The 23353-nt window shown below is 49.1% G+C and overlaps 2 protein-coding genes across 2 annotated transcripts; both read right to left on the reverse strand.

Annotated features, from left to right (window-relative positions):
* Window positions 1-342: 342 nt before the first annotated feature.
* Window positions 343-9280, reverse strand: msto1 (misato mitochondrial distribution and morphology regulator 1). Its single transcript, XM_080516013.1, has 14 exons — window positions 9117-9280; window positions 8221-8350; window positions 8066-8135; window positions 6914-6989; window positions 6727-6776; window positions 6461-6610; window positions 4570-4684; window positions 4349-4483; window positions 3866-4018; window positions 3089-3220; window positions 2814-2998; window positions 2615-2719; window positions 2420-2544; window positions 343-1437 (listed from the first exon to the last, which is right to left on the reverse strand). Exons 1-14 carry the CDS (start codon window positions 9198-9200, stop codon window positions 1187-1189), a joined length of 1761 nt encoding a protein of 586 aa, XP_080372139.1. The 5' UTR covers window positions 9201-9280; the 3' UTR covers window positions 343-1186.
* A 6580-nt stretch (window positions 9281-15860) lies between these two features.
* On the reverse strand, window positions 15861-22307 carry tomm40l (translocase of outer mitochondrial membrane 40 homolog, like). Its single transcript, XM_080516036.1, is given in 11 exon segments — window positions 15861-16244; window positions 16246-16307; window positions 17541-17643; window positions 17735-17811; window positions 19138-19260; window positions 20049-20154; window positions 20249-20350; window positions 20424-20516; window positions 21326-21393; window positions 21462-21676; window positions 22250-22307. Coding segments are annotated over 10 exon segments (1155 nt in total). The 5' UTR covers window position 21676; window positions 22250-22307; the 3' UTR covers window positions 15861-16037.
* Between the last annotated feature and the right edge of the window lie 1046 nt (window positions 22308-23353).

Genomic DNA, 23353 nt, shown 5'->3' on the forward strand with positions numbered 1-23353 from the left:
CAATGGATGTAAAAAATAAAAATCAAACAGCAAACAGTGAATTTTTTTTTTGTGGCTGATTTTTTATTTGCAGCTGAATTTTTTTTGCAGCTGGATTTTTTTTTTGTGGCTGAATTTTTTTTGCAGCTGGATTTTTTTTTGGTGGCTGAATTTTTTTTGCAGCTGGATTTTTTTTTGGTGGCTGAATTTTTTTTGCAGCTGGATTTTTTTTTGGTGGCTGAATTTTTTTTGCAGCTGTATTTTTTTTTGGTGGCTGAATTTTTTTTTGCAGCTGAATTTTTTTTGCGGCTCAATTTTTTTTGCAGCTGAATTTTTTTTTGCAGCTGAATTTTTTTTGCGGCTGAATTTTTTTTTGCAGCTGAATTTTTTTTGCAGCTGGATTTTTTTTTGTGGCTGAATTTTTTTTGCGGCTGAATTTTTTTTTGCAGCTGAATTTTTTTTGCAGCTGGATTTTTTTTTGTGGCTGAATTTTTTTTGCGGCTGAATTTTTTTTGGTGGCTGAATTTTTTTTTTTGCAGCTGGATTTTTTTTTTTGCAGCTGGATTTTTTTTTGCAGCTGAATTTTTTTTGCAGCTGAATTTTTTTTTGCGGCTGAATTTTTTTTTGCAGCTGAATTTTTTTGCAGTTCAATTTTTAGACACATTGAATTTTTACACACTGAATATTTTTAGATGTTGAAAAAAAATCAGAAGCAAAAAAAGAAACGTACTTGAAATTTGACAGCTTTTGCTAAATTTTTTTTGTGGCTGAATTTTTTAATTAAGAATAAGTGAATAAAAACCAATCAACCTGCAGGTAAAAAGCTCCACAAGAAGTCAAACAGTGTTTTGGCTTCAGATAGTTTATTAAATATATATAAAAAAAAAACAAAAAGTCATTACAGTCATGTGACGTTCTGTAGAAAAAACATCCAGTTGCAGTAAAAAAAAAAGGATCTGATCAGAACGTCGCATTAAAACGAGAGCGGAGCAACTTTTAAACAGTAAACATGTCCGTTTCCATGCTAATGCTACGTTAGCGCCTCCCGCTGCTGAACCGGAGCGACGTTCATCCAGAGCGACGCTTCGTCTGGAGTTCCTCACGTCGCCGCGGCGTGGAGTCGTCCAGACCCCCTGCAGCTCGTCCTCAGATCGTCCTCAGCTCGTCCTCAGATCGTCCTCAGATCGTCCTCTGCTCGCGGGGCAGATCAGTCGTCGTCGTCGGACGAAGAGGAGCGCGTGGCGCCGCCGCTGTCGTCGCGGTAACAGCGAGCCAGGCAACGCAGCTGCTCCAGAGCCTCCTGGTAGTCGGCGAGTTCCAGCCCCTGCGACAGGAAGCTGGGCACCGAGCGGCGGACGGAGGCGGCGGCGGCGCCCCGCTGCAGCTCGGACAGCCACGACTCCAGCGCCGGACCCGACTGCAGCGACGTCAGGACAGGAAGTGACGAGACGGCCGGCGCTGCAGGAGCAAGACAACGTGAGGCGCTACGCTAACGTGGAGACGAGGACGAGGCTACGCTAACGTGGAGACGAGGACGAGGCTACGCTAACGTGGAGACCAGAACCACGCTACGCTAACGTGGACCATCCAACCAACCAACCAACCAACCCAACAACCAACCATCCAACCAACCAACCATCCAACCAACCATCCAACCAACCAACCAACCATCCAACCAACCCAACCAACCAACCACCAACCAACCAACAACCAACCAACCAACCAACCAACCAACCCACCATCCAACCAACCCAACAACCATCCAACCAACAACCAACCAACCATCCAACCAACCAACCCAACCAACAACCATCCAACCAACAACCAACCAACCAACCATCCAACCAACCAACCCAACCAACAACCATCCAACCAACAACCAACCAACCAACAACCATCCAACCATCCCAACAACCATCCAACCAACCAACAACCATCCAACCAACCCAACCAACAACCATCCAACCAACCCAACCAACCAACCAACCATCCAACCAACCAACAACCAACCAACCAACCAACCAACCATCCAACCAACCATCCAACCCACCATCCAACCAACCCAACAACCATCCAACCAACCAACAACCATCCAACCAACCCAACCAACAACCATCCAACCAACCATCCAACCAACCAACAACCAACCAACCAACCATCCAACCCACCATCCAACCAACCCAACCAACAACCATCCAACCAACCATCCAACCAACCAACAACCAACCAACCAACCATCCAACCCACCATCCAACCAACCCAACCAACAACCATCCAACCAACCCAACCAACCAACCATCCAACCAACCATCCACTTAACAAACCGACCAAGGAGAACGTCCCGCCATTATTTTCCTTCACACCTTCTGAACATGAAGTTGTGTTGTTGTCTCGTGAGCGGCGGCCATATTGAATGTGTGTTGGCGGGAGGACGACTCACAGGCGTGCGGCGGCGGCGGCGGCGGCGTCTCGCTCAGCAGGAAGCCGCGGTCGCTGAGAGACGGGCTGAAGATCTGAGGGAATGGCGGCGTCAACTTGCTGGGGGTGGACACCAGCTGCAGGGCCCTGCAGGAGACACCGGGGGGGTCAGGGGGGGGGTAAGACAGACGTAGTCACCCTGCAGAGCCGGACTCACAGAGGACAGGAAGGGTAGAAGGAGCGGACGTAGGACGCCAGGACGTCCTCGCCACTGTGGAGGCTGTGCAGGGGGGAGGGGGGCTCCGTCCCGGGGGGCAGGGAGCTGTGGAGGACAGGAGGGGGTTAGAGTGGTAAGCGGGGGGGGGGGGGGGGGGGTATCCACGTTCTCGTCGCCATGGAGACAGAGGGACAGACACCTGAGGAGTCTCTGGCCCTCGTAGCCCTTCAGCGTCGTCCACTGGCCGTAGCAGCGGCCGTCGCCTCCCTCGGGGCACGCCGACAGCGGTTTCCACGGCAACGCGTCGGCACAGCCGCTCAGGGCGTCGGGGAGCGAGGAGCCGTGCATCATGGGAAACGGCACGGCGCCGTACGCCGCCACCACCTGCGGGGGGGGCGGAGCACACGTCGGGACTGCGGCGTGGAACCGGCGCGGCGGCGGCGGAGACGCCGGGCGGCGGCGGCGGCGGCTCACCTTCCTCCCCGACTCCGTCAGCGCGTCCGACACCTGCCACATGGGGACGCTGTTGGTCCTCAGACGGTACGGGACGGTCAGGGCGTCCAACGCCAGGGCGAGGACGGCGCTGGAGTGGAACCAGAGGGACGGCTGCAGAGACCAGGGACGACACGTTAGAGGGAAGATGCTCTATAATCTGAGGTTAGAGGGGGAAGATGCTCTATAATCTGATGTTAGAGGGGGAAGATGCTCTATAATCTGAGGTTAGAGGAGGAATATGCTCTATAATCTGGTGTTAGAGGGGGAAGATGCTCTATAATCTGAGGTTAGAGGAAGATGCTCTATAATCTGGTGTTAAAGGAGGGAGATGCTCTATAATATGGTGTTAGAGGAGGAAGATGCTCTATAATATGATGTTAGAGGAGGAAGATGCTCTATAATCTGGTGTTAAAGGAGGAAGATGCTCTATAATCTGGATTAGAGGAGGAAGATGCTCTATAATCTGAGGTTAGAGGAGGAAGATGCTCTATAATCTGGATTAGAGGAGGGAGATGCTCTATAATCTGGATTAGAGGAGGAAGATGCTCTATAATCTGGATTAGAGGAGGAAGATGCTCTATAATCTGAGGTTAGGGGGGAAGATGCTCTATAATCTGGATTAGAGGAGGAAGATGCTCTATAATCTGGATTAGAGGAGGAAGATGCTCTATAATCTGAGGTTAGAGGGGGAAGATGCTCTATAATCTGGATTAGAGGAGGAAGATGCTCTATAATCTGGATTAGAGGAGTTCTCACGTCGTAGTTCAGGTCGGGGAACGCCGGCGGAGACGGCGGTCGTCTTCCAAGTCGTCCTCGAAGGGTTAAAGGACAGAAGAAGGAGCTGTGGCTGGACATGTGGACCGTCGCCATGGTGACGTTCAGGAGGTGGTAGAGGTCCTTCAGGGGGGTCTGGACACACACACACTACAGGTCACACACACACACACACACACACACACACACACACACACACACACACACACACACACGCTACAGATGACACACACACACACACACACTCTACAGGTGTCACACACACACACACACACACACACACACACACACACACGCTACAGATGACACACACACACACACACACTACAGGTCACACACACACTCTACAGGTCACACACACACACACACACACTACAGGTCACACACACACTACAGGTGACACACACACACACACACACACACACACACTGCAGGTGACACACACACACACACACACACACTCACTGAACCCGGGTGACTGACGGGCGCCAGCCCCCACGTCAGGATGCCCCGCCCCCCGTAGGAGTCCCTCAGCATCTCCGTGACCTTTGACCCCAGGCCGGCGAAGCCGTCGGCCACGTCGCAGAGCACCTGGAAGCCCTGCGGGGAGACGACGAGTCGTTTAGCCCGAGCCGCCGCCGCGCTTTTTTTTTTTGGTTCATCGTCACGTTTCCGGCGGCGGCGACCTGCAGGTAGTCGCACTCCTCCACGAAGAAGTGCAGCTTGTCCTCCAGCTCGTCCAGCAGCGCCCCCTGCAGGAGGGCGTCGCCCTGGCCGAAGGCCTCCAGGCGGTGGGCCTCGCTGCACACACACACACACACACACACACACACACACACACACACACACACACACACACACACACAGTTCAGACGGAGTACGGGGTTAATATTTGTGCCAGAATTCTGAGCGAGCGACGGGAAGATTTGAGCGCAAAAAGAATTAATTGTGCAGCAACACTAGTCGCATTGTGAGGAAATATTTAAATTGCGCAAAGACAAACTTGAGATTGTCGCTCAAAAATCATTTCTGCGCTCAACCTCTCTCTCTCTCTCTCTCTCTCTCTCTCTCTCTCTCTCTCTCTCTCGCTCAACCTCTCTCTCTCTCTCTCGCTCTCTCTCTCTCTCTCTCGCTCAACCTCTCTCTCTCTCTCTCTCTCTCTCTCTCTCTCTCTCTCGCTCAACCTCTCTCTCTCTCTCTCTCTCTCTCTCGCTCTCTCTCTCTCTCTCTCTCGCTCAACCTCTCTCTCTCTCTCTCTCTCTCTCTCGCTCAACCTCTCTCTCTCTCTCTCTCTCTCTCTCTCTCGCTCAACCTCTCTCTCTTTCTCTCTCTCTCTCTCTCTCTCTCTCTCACCCTCTCTCTCTTTCTCTCTCTCTCTCTCTCAACCTCTCTCTCTTTCTCTCTCTCTCTCTCTCTCTCTCTCAACCTCTCTCTCTCTCAACCTCTCTCTCTCTCAACCTCTCTCTCTCTCTCTCTCTCTTCTCAACCCTCTCTCTCTCTCTCTCTCTCTCTCAACCTCTCTCTCTCTCTCTCGCTCAAATCTCTCTCTCTCTCTCTCGCTCGCTCAAATCTCTCTCTCTCTCTCTCTCTCTCTCTCGCTCGCTCAAATCTCTCTCTCTCTCTCTCTCGCTCACTCAAATCTCTCTCTCTCTCTCGCTCAAATCTCTCTCTCTCTCAAATTTCTCTCTCTCTCGCTCGCTCAAATCTCTCTCTCTCTCTCGCTCAAATCTCTCTCCTCTCGAATCTCTCTCTCTCTCTCAAATCTCTCTCTCTCTCTCTCAAATCTCTCTCTCTCTCTCTCAAATCTCTCTCTCTCTCTCAAATCTCTCTCTCTCTCTCTCCCCTCCACCTCCGCTCAAGTCCTGCTGTGCGCTCGCTCAAAATGTCCAAAGCCCAAATGTGACACACGGTTGTCCACCAATCACAGAAACTCAGGGCGGGCGTTGAATTCTGATTGGTTGCTTCGGATTGTGGAAGTGCCTCATAACCGACGAAGAAGAAGAAGAAGAAGAAGAAGAAGAAGAAGAAGAAGAAGAAGAAGAGGGAAAAACAAACAGAAGGGAAAACAGAAATAAGGAAAACTAAAGTTCCTGGATTACAACATGTTTTCCCCCGCAGTTTGTTTTTCCCTCTTCTTCTTTTTCTTTTTCTTCTTCGTTGGTTATGAGGCACTTCCATGTTCCGAAGCAACCAATCAGAGTTCAACGCCCGCCCTGAGTTTCTGTGATTGGTGGACAACCGTGTGTCACATTTGGGCTTTGGACATTTTGAGCGAGCGCACAGCAGGACTTGAGCGGAGGTGGAGAGAGAGAGAGAGAGAGAGAGAGAGAGAGAGAGAGATTCGAGCGAGAGAGAGACAGAGAGAGAGAGAGAGATTTGAGCGAGAGAGAGAGAGAGAGAGAGAGGTTGAGAGAGAGAGAGAGAGAGAGAGAGAGGTTGAGAGAGAGAGAGACTTTCAGCCTGAGGTCGTTGCCAGAGGCTCGACGCACCACCTAGTGGTTTGACGTGGTACTGCGAGGAGAGGGGGAGGTGGGCGGGGCAGCGGGAGGGGGGGGGGGGGGGCGGGGGGCCTCCTACCCGTCGTGGTTGTACTGGTGGATGACGGAGATGGTGCGGGGGTGCAGGTGGATCCTCAGGAAGTCGGACCACACCTTCACGCTGCCCTCCAGCCGGTAGCCCTGCTGCAGGCGGGCCAGACGGCGGTTCACCGAGTCCACGCCGAGCGGCCCCTGTGGGGGGAGGGGGAGGGGAGGGGGAGGGGGGGAGGGGGGGGAGGGGGGGGGGGGAGGGGGGGTAGTTAAACCGCTGCCTCCCACTCCATCTGCCCCCGGGAGCTCTTCTTACCCGAGCAGTGGGGCTGTGAGGAGAAGTCAGTCTGGGCCAGGATCTCAGCCTGAGGGACCAAAACAACAGGTTACTATGGCAACGGCTACAACAGCTGCAGGGAGTACTTCCTGCAGTACTTCCTGCAGTACTTCCTGCAGTACTTCCTGCAGTACTCCCTGCAGTACCGGCCCCGACAACACTCACGTCCATCTTGTCCAGGTCCTGCAGGAAGGGGTTTTTCTCCAGAGGACTTGCTTCGTGCTTCACCAGACCTCCGTCCCTGAAACGACTGTAAAACCCAGGATGAAGATGTTACTGCTGCGACTGTCAAAATAAAACCACCAAGTTGGACTGTTATTACGGTGACTGTCAAAATAAAACCCCCAAGTTGGACTGTTATTACGGTGACTGTCAAAATAAAACCACCAAGTTGGACTGTTATTACGGTGACTGTCAAAATAAAACCCCCAAGTTGGATTGTTATTACAGTGACTGTCAAAATAAAACCACCAAGTTGGACTATTATTACGGTGACTGTCAAAATAAAACCCCCAAGTTGGACTGTTATTACAGTGACTGTCAAAATAAAACCACCAAGTTGGACTGTTATTACGGTGACTGTCAAAATAAAAGTACTAAGTCCAGGAGAATAAGGACGGTAGTCGTGACACCATGGTGGAAACTTCGGTCTCTACTGAGCATGTGCAGAACGACTGGTCTCTACTGAGCATGTGCAGAACAACTGGTCTCTACTGAGCATGTGCAGAACTCCTGGTCTCTACTGAGCATGTGCAGAACTCCTGGTCTCTACTGAGCATGTGCAGAACTCCTGGTCTCTACTGAGCATGTGCAGAACGACTGGTCTCTACTGAGCATGTGCAGAACTCCTGGTCTCTACTGAGCACGTGCAGAACAACTGGTCTCTACTGAGCATGTGCAGAACTCCTGGTCTCTACTGAGCATGTGCAGAACTACAGGTCTCTACTGAGCATGTGCAGAACGACTGGTCTCTACTGAGCATGTGCAGAACTCCTGGTCTCTACTGAGCACGTGCAGAACGACTGGTCTCTACTGAGCACGTGCAGAACAACTGGTCTCTACTGAGCATGTGCAGAACTCCTGGTCTCTACTGAGCATGTGCAGAACTCCTGGTCTCTACTGAGCACGTGCAGAACAACTGGTCTCTACTGAGCATGTGCAGAACTCCTGGTCTCTACTGAGCATGTGCAGAACTCCTGGTCTCTACTGAGCATGTGCAGAACCACTGGTCTCTACTGAGCATGTGCAGAACCACTGGTCTCTACTGAGCATGTGCAGAGGAACTTATTAAAGAAGACTGACTGGAGGGTTTCTCACCAGGTGACGGCAGACGTGTCTTTTCCCGGGTCGTAGAGACGTCCCTCCTGACGCAGGGTCCGAAGACTTCCTGAAACACACACACACACACACACACAGTGTGAGGATGGAGGGACTCGTTGCCGTAGTGACAAGGTGCTCGCCGTGGCGTTGACCTTTGAGGTCCATGGCGATGAGACGAGGCGTGTAGGTGACGTGTCCACCATGCGTCTGTCCCTCACGGAACAACACGTCACTCTGGACCTCACCTGCTGACGAGTCGGGGTCGTACGACAACCCCGCATCCTGAGAGAGAGAGAGAGAGGGAGAGTGGGAGGGAGAGAGAGAGAGGGAGGAAGAGACAGTGGGAGGGAGAGCGAGAGAAGGAGAGAGGGAGGGAGAGGGAGAGATTGTGGGAGGGAGAGAGAGAGAAGGAGAGAGGGAGGGAGAGAGACAGCGGGAGACAGAGAGAAGGATGAGAGAGGGAGGGAGAGAGATACAGCAGGAGGGAGAGAGAGACAGAAAGATGGAGAGAGGGAGGGAGAGGGAGGAGAGAGAGATAGACAGAAGGATGGAGAGAGGGAGAGAAAGAGACAAAAGGATGGAGGGAGAGAGAGAGAGAGAGAGAGAGAAAGAGACAGAAGGATGGACAGAGAGAGAGAGAGAGAGAGAGAGAGAGAAGGATGGAGAGAGGGAGGGACAGGAGTGGATCTCAGGTCTGGTTTTTCTTGATTCCATCATCAAGTAAAGTAATTTATTCATTCTATACGTAAACACAATGCTACATGCTAAATGCTACCATGTCCAGTTAAAATGCTTTGAGGACACATTCTGGTTGTTTACAGGATAGAACAAGAATGAATAGAGGAAAAACTGAGATTTTGAAAACATGGACATATTAAATGTTCCTCCGCAGCAGAGGAAGACCCCCCCTCCCGGTCTACCGGGACCCGAACCAGTCCACACGTCAGGATCGTGAGTCGAACCGGGAGAGAAACGTGAAGCTCGTCCCACAAGTGTAAACACACGCGGAGCTATCGGTTAGCCACCTAGCCTAGCGTTAGCCGCTAACCTGTAAGTTCCACCAGTGGGCCCCCACGAAGTTCGAATAGTGTCCGAGCTGCAGCGTGACGACCTCCCGGCACAGGCCGCTCATCGTGGCGGGATCAGCGGACACGAACACACGTTTGGAAGAGTTTTGGGAGCATGACGGGAGAGTTTACGGCGAACCGCAGAGAGGCGGGGCCAGTGACGTCAGCCTCTTGCTATTGCTTCGGGTGGAAAGCGACAGGGGATTTGATTGGACTGTGATATGACGTCACAGTCAGGGTTGGTTGCACTGTGCCATGGTGTCACGTGTAGCTGGAACCACCGATATTAACAGGACTTCCATAATATATATATTATATATATATATTTATTATTATTATTATTATTATTATTATTATTATTTTAATTTTGGTTTAATTTTATTTATCATTTTTTTTATTAAATGTTATACATTTTTTATTAAAAAATTCATTTTTTTTCCATCAAGACTCATATCAGTAAACTAACAAGATGAGAAACACAAGTCATCATAAACACACACACAAACGCACACACACACACACACACACACACACACACACACACACACAGCTGTATACAGGTAGTTAGAATCTGTGTTTTATTCGTTTTCATTGTAAATAAATGTAATGTTTGGAATCATACTTGTTGTGTTATTAATGAGCACAAACGTGACTGAGATGTCGACTCTTCTGTGTCAAGAACTCCAAAATCCTTCAAGCTTTACTGTTAATTCTGGTAACTGTAATTAATTTATAACTATTAATTTAAACTCCTGATGAACAGTTTAGTGTATCTTAATGGACTGATAGAACTGAACTGGCTGTCACTTCCTGTTACACATGTGGAGCTCCAGGTTTCTGATACGCTTCAGATTAAATGTTCAATAACTTAATTACAACCTTTGATGATTGTCGACCTGCCGTCCTGATCCTGACCAGTGAAGAAACCTTACATATGAGACGTGTTTTGACGTTTCAGTTCCTCCATAACGAGTCCTGAAATGTGTCCAGTGAGTGTGACGAGGACAAAGAGACGACCCCCTGCAGTGCACGGTGGTTTTATTGGTGATTCTTCACACAATCCTCTCTACTGGCCGCCGGTGAAGAACAGCACCAGAGGCTGGAACCAGACGCGCACCTCCTCCGCCTTCTCGCCCAGCGTGGACTTCAGGTCCTCGGCCGAGTCCTCGATGCGGTCCTTGATGTCCTCGGCCGCGTCCTCCATCTTGTCCTTCACGCGGTCCACCTGGGACTCCAGCAGGTCTCTCAGCGAGGCCACCTTAGCCTGGGCGTTGTCCCGCACCTGAGCGAAGAGCGGGTCCAGGCGAGACCTCACGTCCGCCACGTTGTTGGCGGCGCGAGACCGAGCGTCGTCCAGGTAGTCGGAAACTTGCCTGAGAGGGGAGACATGGAGGACTTTGTGGAGAACCGGCGACTCACGATCACGACGTGTTCATTCTGGGTCTCCGGTTCTACCACGGTGAAAACGAAGCGGCTAGTTTGTGGGTTCTTACTGCCCAATGAGCTTCAGCCTCCGAGACAGGGGTGATGCGTTCAGGTGCATCACGTAACTTTCTTGTTTTCTTTTTTAGATTTGGTGAGTTTGTGTTTGAGTTACCTTTAATCCTTTCCCTTACCCTTACCATAACCTTAAACCCTTACCCTTAATCCTTTCCCTTACCCCTAATCCTTAGCCTTACCCTAACCTTAAACCCTTACCCTTAATCCTTTCCCTTACCCCTAATCCTTACCCTTACCATAACCTTAAACCCTTACCCTTTATCCTTACCCTTACCCTAACCGTAAACCCTTACCCTTAATCCTTACCCTTACCCTAACCGTACACCCTGACAGACCAAAGTCTGTCATGTGGACACGAATCCACTCAGGAAGTAGTTTCGGTGTCTGGATTTGCTCTGACCCCCGTCTCCTCTGAGACAGGGGTGATGCGTTCAGGTGCATCACGTAACTCCGAACTTTCTTGTTTTCTCTTTTAGATTTGGTGAGTTGGTGTTGAGGTGTTGAGGTGTTGAGGTGTTGAGGTGTTGAGGTGTTGAGGTGTTGAGGTGTTGAGGTGTTGAGGTGTTGAGGTGTTGAGGTGTTGAGGTGTTGAGGTGTTGAGGTGTTGAGGTGTTGAGGTGTTCAGGTGTCGAGGTGTCGAGGTGTTCAGGTGTTCAGGTGTTCAGGTGTTCAGGTGTTCAGGTGTTCAGGTGTCCAGGTGTCCAGGTGTTGAGGTGTTGAGGTGTCCAGGTGTTGAGGAGTGTCCCACTGACCTCTGGATGTCCTGCGTGTCCTTCTGCAGACGCTTCCTCAGCTTGCGGCTGTAGGCCGACATCCTGGCGCGGACGTCCTCGGCGTTCTGCTCCACCATGGCCTGCAGTTCCTCGCGGTACTTGTCCATCTGCTGGCGCCCGTCGGCCACGTGGCCCCGGAGCCGCTGGCCCAGCCGCTGCAGGTCCTTGCCCGCGCGCTGCGCCGCCTCCTGGCCGTACGGACTCAGCTTGGTGTGGACGTTGTCCCGGTACGAGCTCAACTCCGCCAGACTGTCCTGGACCAGGGTGCTGAGCAGAACCAGGAGGAGACGGGGGTCAGAGGACTTTGGTCTGACAATCTGGTGGTTCTTTCTCTGAACCCACACGGTTCAGGGTACAGGTAAGGGTGGGGGTAAGGGTTTAAGGTAAAGGTATAGGTAAAGGTTCGGGTAAAGGTAAGGGTTAGGGTAAAGGTAAGGGTGGGGGTAAGGGTTTAAGGTAAAGGTATAGGTAAAGGTTAGGATTAAGGGTAAGGGTAAGTTTAAGGGTTTACGGTTAGGGTAAAGGTTAGGGTTAGGGTAAGGGTAAGGGTTTAAGGTTAGGGTCAGGGTAAGGATTATGGTAAGGGTAAGGGTCAGGGTAAGGATTAGGGTAAGGGTAAAGATCAGGGTAAGGGTCACTCACTCCAGCTCTCTGCTGACATGCGAGTCCTTCAGGTCCTTCAGGATCCGGTCCAGCTGAGAGTTCAGGTCAGTGAAGAAGTCTTTGACCTTGTCCACGGGGGAGGTAAGGTCCGTCTGCGGGTCGTCCTGGAACAGATACCTTGCCTGGCAGCCTGGTGGGACGAGAGGAACCGTCACACATCAGGAGGAACAGCTGATCACTTTCATATCAACTTCATAATTCATCAAACTGTTAATATGCAATACTGATGACATCCAGCAGGCGGAGGCGGAGCTAAAGAAAGATCAAAGGATCCTTTATGAACTATTCTAATAAATAACACTAAAATTCAAGAAACTGTTTTTCATTGATTTCATAGAAACTTGTTTTTCTGTTTGGTTGTTTGTGAATCTGCAGGTTGTTTATCGACACAAACAAATAAAAGCTTCGTGACCGATAAAAATATACAACCAATAGAATTTATTGTTCCTGTTTTATCTTCGATCAGCTGATTGATAAAGCCACTTTACATAACGGTCAATATAAGAGGAATTACAGCTCAGCCCTTTGAAGACTTGCTCAATAAGTTAATAAGTTAATATTAGTCACAAGTGACCATGACAAAGTATCAATGAAGTAGAAATAATAAAGTAGCAGTAATAGTTATAAAGTATTAATAAAGTAGCAGTAATAGTTGTAAAGTATTAGTAAAGAAGCAGTAATAGTTGTAAAGTATTAATAAAGTAGCAGTAATAGTTATAAAGTATTAGTAAAGAAGCAGTAATAGTTATAAAGTATTAATAAAGTAGCAGTAATAGTTATAAAGTATTAGTAAAGAAGCAGTAATAGTTATAAAGTATTAATAAAGTAGCAGTAATAGTTATAAAGTATTAGTAAAGAAGCAGTAATAGTTATAAAGTATTAATAAAGTAGCAGTAATAGTTATAAAATATTAGTAAAGTAGCAGTAATAGTTATAAAGTATTAGTAAAGTAGCAGTAATAGTTATAAAGTATTAATAAAGTAGCAGTAATAGTTATAAAGTATTAGTAAAGTAGCAGTAATAGTTATAAAGTATTAATAAAGTAGCAGTAATAGTTATAAAGTATTAGTAAAGTAGCAGTAATAGTTATAAAGTATTAGTAAAGAAGCAGTAATAGTTGTAAAGTATTAGTAAAGAAGCAGTAATAGTTATAAAGTATTAATAAAGTAGCAGTAATAGTTATAAAGTATTAGTAAAGTAGCAGTAATAGTTATAAAGTATTAATAAAGTAGCAGTAATAGTTATAAAGTATTAGTAAAGTAGCAGTAATAGTTATAAAGTATTAATAAAGTAGCAGTAATAGTTATAAAGTATTAGTAAAGTAGCAGTAATAGTTATAAAGTATTAATAAAGTAGCAGTAATAGTTATAAAGTATTAGTAAAGTAGCAGTAATAGTTATAAAGTATTAGTAAAGTAGCAGTAATAGTTATAAAGTATTAGTAAAGAAGCAGTAATAGTTGTAAAGTATTAGTAAAGAAGCAGTAATAGTTATAAAGTATTAATAAAGTAGCAGTAATAGTTATAAAGTATTAGTAAAGTAGCAGTAATAGTTATAAAGTATTAATAAAGTAGCAGTAATAGTTATAAAGTATTAGTAAAGTAGCAGTAATAGTTATAAAGTATTAATAAAGTAGCAGTAATAGTTATAAAGTAGCAGTAAAGTAGCAGTAATAGTTATAAAGTATTAATAAAGTAGCAGTAATAGTTATAAAGTATTAGTAAAGTAGCAGTAATAGTTATAAAGTATCAGTAAAGTAGCAGTAATAGTTATAAAGTATTAATAAAGTAGCAGTAATAGTTATAAAGTATCAGTAAAGTAGCAGTAATAGTGGAAACACATCTCCAGTTCTACTGTGTGTGTTTTTTTTACCCCATTGAGTAAAGTAATGAGTAAAGTAATGAGTAAAGTAATGAATAAAGTAAAGAGTAAAGTAATGAATAAAGTAAAGAGTAAAGTAATGAGGTCAGTTTTAGTAAAGCGGGTCAGTTGGACAGGAAGTGACCTGAGAAGACGGCCAGAGCCACGATGAGACCAAACGTCCTCATGATGGGCAGCATCAGGATCCTGCAGGAGAGACACACCATCTTCATCATCATCATCATCATCGTCATCGCTCTCATCATCATCATCATCATCATCATCATCATCATCACTGCTTTTGTTTTCCAGGATATTTCAGTCTCAGGTGGTTTCTATTAACATAGTTCTACTTTTATCAGCACATTAAAAAAAAAAAAAAAAAAGAACTTTTTAACACTTCACTGATTTTTCATGCTAATTTTTTTTAAATTCATTTAGAAGAAAAATTCTGACGACAAATGTTAAAAAGCCACTGATGAGACTTTAAAAAAAACAACAATTCCCTCTTAAAACAAGCATCAAAGCAAACTTTGTTTTTCTGGAAGACGAAGAAGAAAAGTTTTACTTTGATCCAGTACATAAAGTTTTTTACCGTTTCTCTTCCAGCAACTAAATCAAACTTACTGCTTTTTCACAAGAACTTCTTTACCTGAGTTTAATCTGTATTTAATCTGTATTTCTACTTCAATCAAAGATCCAAGTACATTTTACACATTTAACTAATGTTTTGTGTGTGTGTGTGTGTGTGTGTGTGTGTGTGTGTGTCCTACCTCAGAGATGTGATGTCGTTTCTCCAGACGAGCTCCTCACTCAGTATTTATAGTCTATTGATATCACTGATCTGATCCAATAAAAGTGAGGAGGTCAAAGTTCGCGGCCTCGTTGTCACCTCTTTATTGCCGTTTGGAGTTTTTGCTTTGTAAAGTACAAAGCAGACGCTGGACGTCCTGGAGGACACGGTCCTGGAGGACACGGTCAGACTGCGTCCGTCCTGAAGCCGTCCTGAAGAGACGCGTCTTCGTCTGAAGACGTGAGGATGTGTGAGTTTGTTGACGTGAAGTTTGAAGATAAACAAAGACGAAATCAAGAAGAGATCAAAGGTCACGTCAAAGCGACACGTCGGGTCCACAGTGTGACTCTAATGACTCGAATTATAAGATCGGAACGTTTCCAGGAACTTTAACCCGTCGTAAAGAAACAGTCAAGCTCTCCGACTGCTTTTTGTTTTTTTACCTGAACTTCTTTGGGTTTTACCTTCTCTTTCATCTGAAGCACAATTCTGTTCATTCTGTCGTTATGGTTGTGGCGCTGGTAGCTTGGTGGCTAACAGTGCTGGGAGCTTAGTAGCTTGGTAGCTAACAGCGCTGGTAGTTTGGTAGCTAACAGCTCTGGTAGCTTGGTAGCTAACAGTGCTGGGAGCTTAGTAGCTTGGTAGCTAACAGTGCTGGGACCTTGGTAATTAACAGCGCTGGTAGCTTAGTAGCTAACAGCACTGGGACCTTGGTAGCTAACAGCGCTGGTAGCTTAGTAGCTAACAGTGCTGGGAGATTAGTAGCTTGGTAGCTAACAGCGCTGGGAGCTTGGTAGCTAACAGCACTGGGACCTTGGTAGCTAACAGCGCTGGTAGCTTAGTAGCTTGGTAGCTAACAGTGCTGGGAGATTAGTAGCTTGGTAGCTAACAGCGCTGGGAGCTTGGTTGCCAATAGCGCTGGGAGCTTGGTAGCTAACAGCGCTGGGAGCTTGGTAGCTAACAATTTAAACAGTAAAGATCTACAAGTCTAACTGCTTCTTACAACTTAGTAAACTTTCCCTCCGTTTCCATGGAGACGGAGCGGTTGCAAAAAGTTGCATCCGACCGACACTGCGGCGCGTTTTAAGCTGAAAGGCCGGTGACAGGAAGCGAGTGAAAGAAAGCAGCGACAGCAGGTTCAGTACGAAATGCTCTTTATCAGTCCCGGAGGTATGTACAGGTCGGTTCTACGCTTTCATGAGTGGAACGTAGAAAAAAAAACAAAAAACAAAAAAAGGCAACAAAACGATTGTGACGAAGACGAATGGCGCCGTGAACTCCTCGCTAAAGTTCCTTGGCGAACGAAGTCGGACCTCAGCTGGAGACTCGTGACGGGAGAAAAAAACAGTCCGGAGGTGAGCAGCGGCGGCGGCGGTGGCGGCGGCGGCGGCGGCCGACTGCTGCCGGACGTCCTGAGCGCCGCGCGGCGGCGGCGGCGGGCGCCCTACCCGATGGTGACGCGAAGCCGCACTGGAACTTGTTCTTGCGGTGGTTGAGGAAGGAGCAGAGGACCAGCGACAGCCGGCAGCGGCAGCAGCTTCTTCTCCAGCGTGGCGCCGACCACCCAGTTGCTGTCGACGGAGCCTGAAGGGAAACGACGAGCAGAGGCAGCGTCAGGAAACGCGGGAAAACCCTTTGATCCAACTCTTCCTCTACACAAAAGAGCGATTAGAGTCTAGTGGACGTGGTTCCAGAGACCAAACTGATCCTTTAGTTAGAACAGTGTCTTTCAACCTTTTTTGAGGAGGCACACTTTTTTCTTTGAAAAAATCTGGAGTCACACCTCCACCCGAAATGTTAAAATGTTAAACTGTGTAGCCTCTATTAACAATATAAAGTCTTTCTCATCAAAGACATCAAAGTCATTGTCATCAAAGACATCAAAGTCATTGTCATCAAAGACATCAAAGTCATTCTCATCAAAGTTTTATCAACAGGAATCCAGTAAATCCTTTTTTTAATAGTGACTCCCTCAGTGTGAAACCTGGACCTGATGGATGAAGAGCTGAGATCCTGGTTTTCAAAAACTTCTCCATCACTGTCACTGACACAGTACTTTGATACAAGATGGTAGCAGGAGGTGGAGATGAACCACACTGACGTCTGTCACTTTACATTTCACCGGCAAAGTTCTGTGCTGCCCTCTAGTGGTGAAGAGTATTTATACAGGATTACTCTGCAACACACTGTCGCTGTGAGAGCAAAGGTTTTTTTAGAAAATAATGTGAAATTGGATCATTTCCCACGACTCAGCTGACGATCTGGAGGAAACACCAGTGTGTCGCGGCACCGTGGTTGAAAAACACTGATTTAGACGACTAGAAACACTGAAATGTAAAGATTTAGTGGAGTATAACCTTCTATAAGCCAGGTTTAAAGCTCATCTGGACATTTTACCGAACAAATTGCAAAACAGATTGGCTGAGAGAGGAAAAGTAGATCTGAACTGAAAGGAACTGAGGTTTTTTACAAAACCCAGGTTTTAAAGGAAAAATGCATCAGAATGGAAGGAGTCGGTCTGATTGTAAAACTAAAACTTCTAAATCCACTGATGTGTTTAAGAAACTTGTTAAATGATCAATGTTACAGAAATACGACACTGCGGAGCAGCAGATCAACCTTATTGATTAATTTTGTATTTGATGTTTTGGGGGAAAAACGTCTGCATGTGAATGAACTGGACTGTAAATGATTTAGTGTTGATAAGAGGTTTGACTTCTTTCTGCTCCTGTTCATTCGTATGAAATTCTGCTGTGGCGTCGCTTTAAATTAATGAAATAAATCATAAAATGAAATGAGGCGGCGTGCGGCGCCGACCTTTGAACTGCAGGTTGGCTTTAGGGACGTCCAGCTGGTAGGCGAAGGACACGCTGGTGTCCTGCATGCGGGCGCTGGCCTCCAGCTCCACCCCCACCTGCAGCTGCTCAACAAACACACAAACAAACAAACAAACAAACAAACAATCAAGCAGCAGATCGTCCGGCGACGCTCCAGGAGGGGGCGGAGCTTACCTGATCGTTGGCTCTGTGGTAGTACGAGGCGTGGCCCCCCGCCGAGCCGAGCGTCAGCGTGGCCACGTAGTTACTTCCTGCGGGGCGGAGCAGGGGGGCGTCAGAGGAGGAGGAGCGCTACGCCCGTTTCACAACCACTTCCTCTACGTTTCCATGGAGACGGGACTCCCGCCGTTTTCTAAGGCTCTTTCTTGTCTACGCGAGCAAACCACATCTCCCCCCCCCCCCCATGCAAACTACTCCACACGATGCAGTACCACCACCGGGCCTGTAGGGGCGCCGGGGCGCACCGCTAACAAGAGGACGACACGGAGGACGGTAAAACGGAGAAATCGACATCCGTCCATTAAAGCTACAAGCACCAGCAGCTTCTGCAGCGCCCCCTGGGGGAGGGAGTCGCCATGTTGGGGTTCAGTGATGTCACAGAGAAGGAGGCGGGGCCATGACATCATCGTTTTCAGCTAAATCCAGTTTGACTCTCACCTGTGCAGCGCTTTGACTCTCACCTGTGCAGCGCTTTGACTCTCACCTGTGCAGCGCTTTGACTCTCACCTGTGTCGCGCTTTGACTCTCACCTGCGTAGCGCTTTGACTCTCACCTGCGTAGCGCTTTGACTCTCACCTGCGTAGCGCTTTGACTCTCACCTGTGTCGCGCTTTGACTCTCACCTGCGTAGCGCTTTGACTCTCACCTGCGTAGCGCTTTGACTCTCACCTGCGTAGCGCTTTGACTCTCACCTGTGTCGCGCTTTGACTCTCACCTGTGTCGCGCTTTGACTCTCACCTGTGTAGCGCTTTGACTCTCACCTGTGTAGCGCTTTGACTCTCACCTGCGTAGCGCTTTGACTCTAACCTGTGTTGCGCTTTGACTCTCTCCTGTGTCGCGCTTTGACTCTCACCTGTGTAGCGCTTTGACTCTCACCTGTGTAGCGCTTTGACTCTCACCTGTGTCGCGCTTTGATTCTCACCTGTGTAGCGCTTTGACTCTCACCTGTGTCGCACTTTGACTCTCACCTGTGTCGCGCTTTGACTCTCACCTGTGTAGCGCTTTGACTCTCACCTGTGTAGCGCTTTGACTCTCACCTGCGTAGCGCTTTGACTCTAACCTGTGTTGCGCTTTGACTCTCTCCTGTGTCGCGCTTTGATTCTCACCTGTGTCGCGCTTTGACTCTCACCTGTGTAGCGCTTTGACTCTCACCTGTGTAGCGCTTTGACTCTCACCTGTGTCGCGCTTTGATTCTCACCTGTGTAGCGCTTTGACTCTCACCTGTGTCGCACTTTGACTCTCACCTGTGTCGCGCTTTGACTCTCACCTGTGTAGCGCTTTGACTCTCACCTGTGCAGCGCTTTGACTCTCATCTGTGCAGCGCTTTGACTCTCACCTGCGTAGCGCTTTGACTCTCACCTGTGTAGCGGCCCACCAGAGACATGACGGCGCCCTCCTCCCCTGGCCGGCGGTGGTACACTAGCTCCGCCCCCAGAGCCACCGCTGAGGTGACGGACTGCAGGTAGTGAGTGACCAGGATACCTGCCAGGAGAGAAGTACTCTGATTACTCCCGGGAAGTTACTGCTCTATTTTATAGAGCATCTTCCTCCTCTAACATCACATTATAGAGCATCTTCCTCCTCTAATCCAGATTATAGAGCATCTTCCTCCTCTAATCCAGATTATAGAGCATCTTCCTCCTCCAACACCAGATTATAGAGCATCTTCCTCCTCTAATCCAGATTATAGAGCATCTTCCTTCTCTAACACCAGATTATAGAGCATCTTCCTCCTCTAACACCAGATTATAGAGCATCTTCCTCCTCTAATCCAGATTATAGAGCATCTTCCTCCTCTAATCCAGATTATAGAGCATCTTCCTCATCCAACACCAGATTATAGAGCATCTTCCTCCTCTAATCAGATTATAGAGCATCTTCCTTCTCTAACACCAGATTATAGAGCATCGTCCTCCTCTAACACCAGATTATAGAGCATCTTCCTCCTCTAATCCAGATTATAGAGCATCTTCCTCCTCTAATCCAGATTATAGAGCATCTTCCTCCTCTAATCCAGATTATAGAGCATCTTCCTCCTCCAACACCAGATTATAGAGCATCTTCCTCCTCTAATCCAGATTATAGAGCATCTTCCTTCTCTAACACCAGATTATAGAGCATCTTCCTCCTCTAACACCAGATTATAGAGCATATTCCTCCTCTAATCCAGATTATAGAGCATCTTCCTCCTCTAACAGCAGATTATAGAGCATCTCCAGTACTAAAACCTAGTAGTAGTAACTGAGTACTGCTACGTGGAGACGCAGTACCAGAGCCGGCGAGGACGTCGGGGTTTCCTAGCGTCACGGCGGCGGTGAAATCTTCTCCCCTGAACTCGGTGTCGCCTTGCCAGTTGACGAACTTGTGTTGTTGCGTCTGAAACCGGAAGCAGGAAGTGAGTGGGCGTGTCCCGGCGGAAGTGGGCGTGTCCCGGCGGAGGGGGGCGGCGGCGAGAGGGCGAGACGCTCACCTGGAAGGCCAGCTTGGATCGGACCCTGCTGCCGAGCTGGTGGATGACCTGCGCGTTGAGGCTGCCGCTGTTGTCCATGTCGGCCACCATGACGGGGAAGAGCTGCGGCGCGGCGGCGGCGGCGGTTAGATCAGAACCGGCGCCACGCAAAGTCACTTGGCAAAGAGTTTCTCACCTCAGCAGGACCCGTCTGCTTCGTCCCGACGTAGGTGGTGCCGAACCTGTAGGTGGAGTCTCCGGCGGTGCTGAGCAGCAGCGTGTGATTCACCTGCAGGCCACGGAGCAGAGCGACCGTCAGCACGCGGTGTGGGGCCATCGGCACACGGTATTGCGACAGTTGGCACGCGGTGTGGGACTGTAGGCACGCGGTTGGAAACAGTCTGCTCGCTGTGGGGGACTGTCGGCATGCGGCGGGGGACCGTCGGCACGTGGTGGGGTACAGTCAGCACGCTGTGGGAAACCGTCGGCACGTGGTGGAGGACAGTCGACACAGTGGAGGACAGTCGGCACGCTGTGAGGGACAGTCGGCACGCGGTGAGGGACAGTCGGCACGTGGTGGAGGACAGTCGACACAGTGGAGGACAGTCGGCACGCTGTGAGGGACAGTCGGCACGCGGAGAGGGACCGTCGGCACGCGGTGGGGGAAAGTCGGCACGCGGTGGGGGAAAGTCGGCACGCGTTGGGGGTACCGTCGGCACGTGGTGGAGGACAGTCGATACAGTGGAGGACCGTCGGCACGCGGTGAGGGACAGTCGGCACGCGGAGAGGGACAGTCGGCACGCGGAGAGGGACAGTCGGCACGCGGTATGGAACCGTCGGCACGTGGTGGAGGACAGTCGGCACGCGTTGGGGGTACCGTCGGCACGCGGTGGGGGGTACCGTCGGCACGCGGTGAGGGACAGTCGGCACGCGGAGAGGGACAGTCGGCATGCGGTATGGAACGGTCGGCACGTGGTGGAGGACAGTCAGCACGCGGAGGGGGACTGTAGGCACACGGTTGAAAACCGTCTACTCGCTGTGGGGGACAGTCAGCATGCGGTGGGGGGGCCGCCGCACCGCGCCGGCGGCTGCACGCACCTGGAAGTGGTTGCTGAGGCCCTTGTTGACGAGCAGCCGGACTCCCTCCATCGCCAGCGGGTACACCTCTGCGGACACAGCAGGCGTCAGCGCCAGCAGCTCTGCTCCGCGCCTCCGGGAGCCAATCGGGACGTACCTTTGCACCGGCGGTGGCACTCGTCAAACGCCCCCGGGTTCGGCAGCGAGGCTTCGCTCTCCGGCTGCTCGCCGCCCGTCCCGGTCGGGGGGGACACCGAGGACACCGAGGACACCGGGGGCATCCCGAAGCCCGGCGGCACCGTCAACCCGGGGCCCGCAGGAGCCGGGGGGGGCGAAGGGGTGGGAGAGCTGGCAGCCAGAACACTGCCCATCCTGGGGGGGGAGGAGGAGGAGGTGGGGGGGGGGGGGGGGGGGGGGGGGGGGGGACTCCATTAGAGCTGCTGCTGTAACATAGGGGGGGTTAACACCTCTTCACCCCCCCCCCCCCCATCACACCCTGGAGACAAGATGACACTGTGTACAATCCAATCAGCGGAAGACGTTAATGACCTCAGCTAATAAACACGTGATCCAAACAGGGGCGTGACCCTTTAACCTTTGACCTTTCACGTCGCTCGCTCAAAAGTCGGCAGAAAACAGATTAATTTCAGATTAATTCATCCGACTGACACATTTGAGAAAACGCTGCAGACCGTCAGCTCCGGGTCAGACTGAAGGAGAGAGATTAAGAAGTGTGTGTGTGTGTGTGTTTGATGTTTTGAATGGGAGCCGCCATAGTGACACTCCGTTAGCCTCTGCTAGCCTGTTAGCTCCACACAGAGCTGCTCAGCCGCCCCGCGGCCAAACCCGCCGCGGGCCGCCGGCCCGCGCCGGTAAAGCCCCGCTCGCATGTTTCCGCTCGAGCTCCATGTTTAAAGCCAACAGGACGAGAAAAGAGAGACTCACGCTGCGGTTCCAGAGGACGAAGCAGCCGGAAGTCAACGAGCGAGACCGGAGGGACCCTGGACCCGCCCCCTTTTCTCACGACGCACCCCGATTGGCTTGACGAGGCGGAATCCCGGGCGGTGATTGGAGGAGAGATCCGTCACTCAGGGAGCCGAGGTGAACTGCAGACGTACCGGGGTCATCCTCGAGCGCTATTGGCCAACCTGCGTGACGTCATCGCGACAGTGCTTGTGATTGGAGGAGACGTCCCGGTTTGGAGGGCGCGGCCAAGTGACGTCGCCGTCAAGGTCAAATGTCAATCAAGAGAGGAAATCTGAAGCGTGTTTGTTTTTTTTCACGAGTTAAAGGTTTTAAATTAATGCACAATAACTAAAACGATAAAAACTGTTAAAAACATGAGAAATGGGGGAAAAAAACTTTAATTTGGAAAATAAAAAAAAAAAGCTATAAAAAGAACCGAGAAGAGAGCGTTGTGCTTCTTCTACAGTAAGTCCAGGTCAAGAAGATTAAATGACGGGAATAATTTAATGACAAAGGTTCCACTTTTAATGCATTGATGACCGCACTAATATAAAAATAAATAAATATTGAAAGCACATTGAAATGAGAATTTTGTAATAAAAGAAGCGAAGCCAGGAAGCTGAAGTTCAGGTCATTTATTGACTTTGAGTCCCTGCATGTTTATTCCATGTTACAACCGTAGAGGACCGAGTGATTCTACACAAGTTGCTGCAACACCTCCTGTTTGTTTATGCAATTTCTGGGATTAAAAAAAAAACAAAACAAAAAAGCATTAGTATGACATCTTTGTGGTTTCAATCAATTGAAAGGGAGAAAAAAAAAAATAAAGACCATGAGGAGAAACTATATTGGGAAAAGTAAAGAGTCATTTTAATTTATTTTAGGAGGAAATAAAACTAAATTTTCTCGGAGGTGAACTGAATGCGATCACTCGTCACTGCTGGACGTGTCGTTGGGAAACTCAACCTGCTACCCTGGAGCTGAAAAAACCAAAAAGAAAGAAAAGAGTTTTTGTTGTGGGAGAACTTCGCTGAGTCGCTTTTTAAATCTGACCCCGACTGGAGGTCGCCCGGCGGAGGAACG

Source organism: Blennius ocellaris (assembly GCF_963422515.1).
Source record: "Blennius ocellaris genome assembly, chromosome: 20".
Taxonomy (NCBI): Eukaryota; Metazoa; Chordata; class Actinopteri; order Blenniiformes; family Blenniidae; genus Blennius; species Blennius ocellaris.